Raw genomic sequence first — 8,097 nt, forward strand, 5'->3', positions numbered from 1 at the left:
CCGTGTCACACCGTGTTACACCGTGTCCCTCCGTGTCACACCGTGTCACACAATGTCCCACCGTGTCCCTCCGTGTCACACGTGTCCTGCCGTGTCACACCATGTCACACCATGTCCCTCCATGTTCCACCGTGTCACACCATGTCCCACCGTGTCACACCGTGTCACACCATGTCCCTCCGTGTCACGCTGTGTCACACCGTGTCTCTCCATGTCACACCATGTCCCACCGTGTCACACCGTGTCCCTCCATGTCCCTCCGTGTCACACCGTGTCACACCGTGTCCCTTCATGTCACACCGTGTCCCACCGTGTCTCTCCGTGTCACACCGTGTCCCTCCGTGTCACACTGTGCCCCTCCGTGCCCCTCCGTGTCACACGTGTCCTGCCGTATCACACCATGTCACACCATGTCCCACCGTGTCACACTGTGCCCCTCTGTGTCACACCGTGTCCCACTGTGTCCTTCTGTGTCACACCGTGCCCACCGGCCAGGGTTGGGGGAGAACCCCTGTGGCAGGGTGTGGAGGCTGCAGCTCAGAGCACTGTCCGGTGGAGGGTGGGGGGTGCTATTTGGTTTTCCAAAAGGTGTCTCTTCTGCGCTGCAGTTGTCAGAAATTAAAGATTTCCCTCATAACTGGCTCCAGTTAATGGACTAAAGCCAAAATACAGTAGCAAAAATAGTAGTGAAAGTACACTGTTTATGGAAGTGGTGTAAAGAAAGTGAATGTGTCTCATACCATTTTTAATAGGAAATTCCCCAATCTTTTCCAGCGTTATTCCCAACTGTCAGTTCAGGTCAAAGACTGCACGCTTAAAAACCTTTACAGCAAATCAATTGGATGAAATTAAGGATCCTTCTGGTCTTTTTTATATTCTTCCCTTTCAGAAAGTAAGTAAGATATCTTCAGTTTAACATTAAATACAAATTTAAATTGTTCTAAGGAATAGTTTGCATACTGTATATCTCAGCTGTAGGGTTATATGTAGTATCATACAAGAATCAGTCAGCAGTGTGAAGTTTAACAGTCACAGAATTGTTTAGTTTGAAAAACACCTTTAAGATCAAGTCCAACAGTTAACCCTGCACTGTCCAGCCTATCACTTATCCATGTCCCTAAGTGCCCCATCTGCACATCTTTTAATACCTCCAGGGATGGTGACTCAAGCCAGTTCCCTGGGCAGCCTGTGCCAGTGGTTGTCAGCCCTGTTGGTGAGAAAATGTTTCCAGTCTAAAATTCTCTGGTGCAACTTCAGGCCATTCCCTCAGATCCTGTCAGTTGTTACCTGGGAGAAGACACCAACCACCACCTCACTACAACCGCCTTTCAGGTCACTGCAGAGAGCGATAAGGGCCCCCTTGAGACTCCCATTTCTCCAGGCTAGACAGCCTCCCTCAGCTGGTCCACATAAGATTTGTTGTTTGAACCATTCATCAGCTTTGTTGCCCTTCTCTGGGCTTGCTTTAGTCCCTCAATGTATTTCTTGTTAGGAGAGAGACAAAAGTAAAAGTAGGATTTGAGGGATGGCTTCACCAGTGCTGGGTGTGGGAGGGTAATCCCTGCCCTTGTCCTGCTGGCCATTGCTGATACAGGCCAGGATACTCTGGGCCTTCTTGGCCACCTGGGGACACCCTGGCTCATGCTCAGTGGCTGCCAACCAGCACCCCCAGGTCCTTTTCTACTGGGCAATATCCCAGCCACTCTGTCCCAAGCCCGTAGTGCTGCATTGGGTTGTTGTGACCCAAGTGCAGGACCTGGCACTTGGCCTTGCTGAACATCCTAAGATGGTCCTCAGTCCACCAATCCAGCCTGTCCAGAAATCTTTACAGAGCTTTTCTACCCTCCAGCAGATCAACAGTCCCATCCAACTTTGCTTTCTGTGATCTTACTGAGGGTACACCCGATGCCCTTGTTCAGATTGTTGATGACCCAATACTGAGCCCTGGGGAACACTTCTGGTGATGGGATACCAACTGGATGTAGCACCACTCTCTGGCCTGGACATCCAGCCAATCTTTTACCCAGCAAAGAGTTCATCCATCCAAGGCATGAGCAGCCAGCTTCTCCAGGAGAATGCTGTGGCAAATGGTGACTTTGGTAAATTCCTGGTAGACAACATTGACATCCATTCCCTCCTCCACTCAGTGGTTCACCTTGTAATAGAAAGAGAACGAGTTAGTCAAGCTTTATTAAACTCGTGCTGACTGGACCTGATCATATGTATGTCCCATACATGCCAGCTGGTGGCACACCAGGTAATCTGCTCCATAACCTTCCCTGGCACTGAGGAATACTGACAAGCTTCTGCCAAAATGAATAATGTATACAGAAATACAGAACACAACGTACGTTGTTTTTGTAGTGCAGTAATTAACGTATCAATGAGGAATATTTGTAACATACCTTAATCCTGTGTAACATTTACTCCTTAGCCTAAAAATGTAAATTTAGACATTTTAACTGTCAATTTTTTTGTATTACCAGTCTCAATTGTTTGACTTTTTTTTCTTAAAGTACGATTTTGTTTTTTCTAAATAGTGTAAATTTGTTTCTTAATTCCTACAGGGTTACTTGGTGAACTGGGATGTTCAGAGACAGGTTTGGGATTATCTCTTTGGAAAAGAAATGTATCAAGTAAGAGCCTTTTCTTAATTACATATTTTTTGTAGATTAAATACTGACTAGTGGAATTAACAAATATTGAGAAGAATGGGTGTTCTCTTAGTGTTCTCTTTGAAAATGCCTTCAATTAGAAATCACAGGGATTTAAGTTTTTGCAAATGCTTTTGAGTTCTGGTGTAGAACTTTGAAAAATATTAAAATTTTTTAGTCTTGTAGGTATTCACTGATACTGAGTGCAGCCCACATAAGAAAATCCTATCAATATAACTAAGAGTTCAAGTTAATAAAAAATGCTGACAGACAGGTACAATGTAGTTAAGAGATCAAGAAATAGTTAATGTAAAAGGGAGGGATGAGCTGGGTCAGTAGGTCAAAATACATATACATATTTAGTGATCATCTTTGGCTAGCCATTTTCTACCCATGAATAACTTAAATGTATAAAATATAAATATCTGTTAACTTTATTTTTCATTTCACACATTCCTTTGTGATTTCTCTTTAAAATGTTGGAATACAGTTTGTAAGGATGGGAACAGAATCAGGATATGTATGAAAGTGTCCCTTCTATTATGTTTTTACCCATTAATTAGATAAATTTGTATCACTGCTCATGAAGTCTTTAACAAACCTAAAGCATTCTAAGTCTAGCTTCTACAAACAGATATGGCAAGTGGTAATCATGTCTTCAGATTTACATGATCTTTCACTGCTGCAAAAGATGGTAAGGGATTATTTATTTCTATGTTTTATGCACTGGCAATATTAATGTGTTTTTCATAGGTGGATTTTGTAGATACCAATATTATTATTACCGAACCTTATTTTAACTTCAGTTCAATACAAGAATCTATGAATGAAATTCTATTTGAAGAGTATCAGTTTCAAGCAGTTCTTAGAGTAAATGGTGAGTATGTCTCCTCCTAGTTTGCATTTATGTATTTTGAAGCTTAACCCTTTAAATAAATGAATAAGCAAGCACACATGCACACACATATGTATATACATAGTAAAAAAATTATTTCGGTTGCTTCCTGGCTCTTGAGTAAAAGTGGATTAAACATGTTTAAAATTATTTCTTCTACAAATTCCAGCTGTACTCTTGTACTACTTTCTAAAGAATGTCTTTATATATGGTATATAATTACAGCAAATTTGAGGAGAGTAAGGATGACAGAAATAACAGATGGAATTTGAAACAAGATAGCATTTAAAGAATCCTACCAAAAATTTGCATGAAGCCTTTGATAGCTTTCCTTTTTAAGGGGGAGAGGATCAGTTTTTTGTTTGGTTTTGTTATGTGTTAGCAAATAAAATACAGCATTACAATTGCGAAATGTATTGTGCCTCATAGGGAATGTGTAAACAAAAATACCACCCTTCTGAAAGATAACTGGACATAGAACATTTCTTCAGATAAGTTTGATAAGTTTGATAAGTTTGTAGCTTGATCAGTGTGATTAGACTTTAGAGGAAATAGAACATGGACTGGAATTCCTGAAAAATATTAAATAGGGTCATATATAACAATTTTATCCACTGCCAAAATAAATTAATTAATGCATTGGCTGTATTAATATGTATTGAGGTCTTGAAAGTCTGTCAAAGGAATTTAAAATATAAAGCAAGTACACCTTCATATCACTGTAAATTCTAGATGTTCATATAAAAATGGAACTAAATTTTTTGCATTTCAGCTGGAGCCCTTAGTGCACACAGGTATTTCCGGGATAATCCATCTGAGCTGTGCTGTATCATCGTGGATAGTGGATACTCTTTTACTCACATTGTACCTTACTGCAGAAGTAAAAAGAAGAAAGAGGCAATCATCAGGTATACTGCAGTTTATATTTTCTAGAAGAACTGTTTGCTGTGCCTGAAGTTAATAATGACAGAATTCCACATGTTACTCTTCTTCTGTAGGATTAATGTTGGAGGGAAACTCTTAACCAACCATCTAAAGGAGATAATCTCTTACAGGTAAAGCATGCTAATTTGCACTCTGAAACTTGGTATGAAATGAGTTAGATGTTTATGGGTTATTCTTACTGGTTCTTCAGGTTAATGTATATACTGAACTGTGAAACAGGACAATACTAAGCTCCAGTAGGCCAGGAATGTTTTTTTAGATGGAATACAAGTTTAGATATTGAGCTTCCTGTGACTGAAAAACAGTGGTTGCTCAGTTCCAGTGGAACACTGGAGAGGAAATGGAACTCTTAATTATTCTCAAACCTCTGTGATTTTGGTTTCTGTTGCTCACAGGCAGCTACATGTTATGGATGAAACACATGTAATTAATCAAGTGAAAGAAGATGTGTGTTATGTTTCTCAAGACTTTTACAAAGACATGGACATTGCCAAGTATGTATGCAATGGTACTAAATGTAATAGTTGGTACTTCTGAATAATCTGTTTGTACAAACAAACTTTATCAGAAAATTTTCCAGCTAAGTTAAAGAGGTCTTGTCAGTATAAAATAGTTGGAATTTAAAACTTGTTCTTTATTCTGTTGAATTTTACATTATTTTTCAGATTGAAAGGAGAGGAAAATACTGTAATGGTAGATTATGTTTTGCCAGACTTCAGCACAATCAAAAAGGGATTTTGTAAGGTAATGATAGTTCTGAAGTTTTTTTTGGACTCTTCCCCTGCACAAGTCTGGTGAAGAGGTTAAAAATACTCTCTTTTTTCTAATGCTGTATTGTAACATCTTTCCATGCTATGCATTAATTAGTGAAGTTTTTTCCTCAGTAAATTGGGATGAAAACAAAATACTGTTTTTCCAGAGTAGCATTTTATGTTCTATTATTTAACAGTTGTAGCTTTCTCTGTTTGTGCTGTCATATAACTTATGCATATCATTACAACATTTTTTAACATTGTTAAGAAATGTTGTCTCTGCTTTGAAGTTGTTTTTTTTGTAACTTTTTCTGAATTACATTTAAACACCCAAATAGGTTGAAATTTCAGTCATGTTACAGAAGAGCCTGAAATAACAGTGAAGACAATTTAACAGTTTTATCTCATTTACTGAGCCAGCCATAGTGTTGAAAGCAGTCCTATATTTTAAAGCCACTCTCATGCATACCAGTTTTGTTTTGCTTTGGACAAAACTGTAGTTGGTAAGAGCAAAGTCACTTCAGATTTAATACCAGAGAATGCATTATTCTTAAAAAATTTGCTGATAGATAATATGACAATGACAGCATACATTGCCTACCTTTGCAGGACATGAAATAAAGTAGCTGAATATTCTAGGATGTGATTTCTTTTCTTAAGCAGTGGGTACTATTCATGTCTTCAATTTAGCCAAGGGAAGAGATGGTGTTAAGTGGAAAATACAAGACTGGTGAACAAATACTTCGTCTAACGAATGAAAGATTTGCAGTTCCAGAAATACTTTTCCATCCTTCGGATATTGGTATTCAAGAGATGGGAATTCCTGAAGCCATTGTTTATTCTATTCAGAATTTACCTGAAGGTATATCCTTAAAATAATTTGAAAGGGGGGTGGGAAAAAGAAGTATGTTGTAATGGCTTGGTTTCATTTGGTGTGAAACTGACCAAAAGTCAGTAATCTAAGTATCAAAAACAGAAGGTAAAACCTTTCTGACTGCTCTTTGTCAGAAGCAATACTAAGTAATAGTAACACTAAGTAATGGTAATACTAAGGCTTTAATTTCATAGATTATGTACAGGGAATTATGGTTATTATTACAAAAGAGACTGTCTTAGGTTTTATGATGCCCTATAAGTATGGCAGCATTTATGCTATTAATATACTTGTAAAAAGCCTGTGCCACTTTAAAACCCCTTTTGAAAGGGGAATTTTGTTGGCAAATGTGAAATTTATAAATACAAGAAAACAGTAATTATCAAAGCCAAATTCTGAAATCAGGGAGACCACAGGGTGGGTGATCACCTTCTCATATTTCTATTTAACTGATATGCTGATTAGATGATCATAAATTTTTTATATGCATACTTTTTCTGTTCAAATGCATAACAAAATTGGAAAAATCACCACCTTTAATCTTTAGATATATGTTCTGTCTCTTAACTACAGATTTACTTAATTATTTTACAGAAATGCAGCCTCATTTCTTCAAGAACATAGTTCTGACTGGGGGAAACACCCTTTTTCCGGGCTTCAGAGATCGGGTTTATTCTGAAGTTCGATGTCTTACTCCAACTGACTACGATGTTTCTGTTGTTCTTCCTGAAAAGTAAGTCCTAAACTACTAAATAGAAGGGGCTTTATCTTTCTAGAAGAACAATCAATAAAGTAGGGTTTCTTTTGCTGATTAAGAAGGTAGATTGAGTAATGGAATTAATTTAAATATTAAGTGAAATTGTGCAAGAAGGATGTTTTAAATCAGTGTATTTTCAGACAAGCCAAATAAACCAGAGATCACCTGCTTGCTCTACTAATAAAGTTAGTGTTTTTAGGGTCAGCTTTTTTGCTGTAAACAGATAAATAAGACTGTATTGTCATTAGGTGGGTATGTAAGTATGCAAGATTACAACTTAGTCTTTTACTTAGAATTTTCAGCATCTGAATGCTGCCATGTCATTATTAATGTACCACTGCAGGGATTAGGAAGGGGAAACATCTTTGCAGGAGTGGAGACAAAACAAGTATATTTTGAATATACCAAAAAAAAAAAAATTACATTTTAAAAAGTATTGCTAAAGAGTATTTTTAAATACTATTAAAGAATTATTGTCTTTGGAAAGTAAATACAAAGACATAGACATGTCATTCCCTCTTCACACATGCCTTCAAAGAGGCCCTGTTTTAAAAACCAAGTCAGCTAGCCCTGCTAAAGTTTCAAACTTCGTCTCATAACTTCTGTGGAGATGGATGGTTTGATTTAGCAATCAAAAATGTAGTTTAAATAGGTGCAGCTAAATAAAAGTCTTGGAAATCATCACTGCATATTTATATTTTAAATGACTGTAGAGGAATAACAATAATTTTGTTCATTTTCCAGCCCTATTACTTATTCTTGGGAAGGTGGGAAGCTCATTTCTGAAAATGATGATTTTGAAGACATGATAGTAACTAGAGAAGACTATGAAGAACATGGACACAATATCTGTGAAGAGAAATTTGATATATAGGTAGCATAGCTGGATATGTTGTTATTCCATTGATTTACTTAGAATGGAATTCCTTGAACTACAACCTCTTTTCCATCAGCTAGGATTGTGTTTTAGCTTTCCTGTATTGAATTGGGTTGAGGGAAAATAATTTTAAGAGTTTAGAAATAGAGTTTTACAAGTGTAATACTGTGAAATAATATGTTCATTGCGATTTCATTATGTTTGTATCTTTTCTGATAGCTTCATTGTATTTTTATTGCAGAACACCTCAGTGCATGAGGCAATAAAAATATAAAATGCTTATACTGGTGTGATGCTAATACATAGTAAGAAGAAATGGGTTTCTTTTTTTTTTTCCAAAATG

The 8,097-nt window shown here is 37.2% G+C and overlaps 1 protein-coding gene across 1 annotated transcript; it reads left to right on the plus strand.

Annotated features, from left to right (window-relative positions):
• Positions 1-712: 712 nt before the first annotated feature.
• ACTR6 (actin related protein 6) lies at positions 713-8,036 on the plus strand. Its single transcript, XM_015629425.3, has 10 exons — positions 713-892; positions 2,568-2,636; positions 3,408-3,531; positions 4,322-4,457; positions 4,548-4,604; positions 4,890-4,988; positions 5,160-5,238; positions 5,937-6,108; positions 6,715-6,853; positions 7,622-8,036. Exons 1-10 carry the CDS (start codon positions 728-730, stop codon positions 7,749-7,751), a joined length of 1,170 nt encoding a protein of 389 aa, XP_015484911.1. The 5' UTR covers positions 713-727; the 3' UTR covers positions 7,752-8,036.
• Positions 8,037-8,097: the final 61 nt, after the last annotated feature.

The sequence above is a fragment of the Parus major genome, chromosome 1A (assembly GCF_001522545.3).
Source record: "Parus major isolate Abel chromosome 1A, Parus_major1.1, whole genome shotgun sequence".
Lineage (NCBI taxonomy): Eukaryota > Metazoa > Chordata > Aves > Passeriformes > Paridae > Parus > Parus major.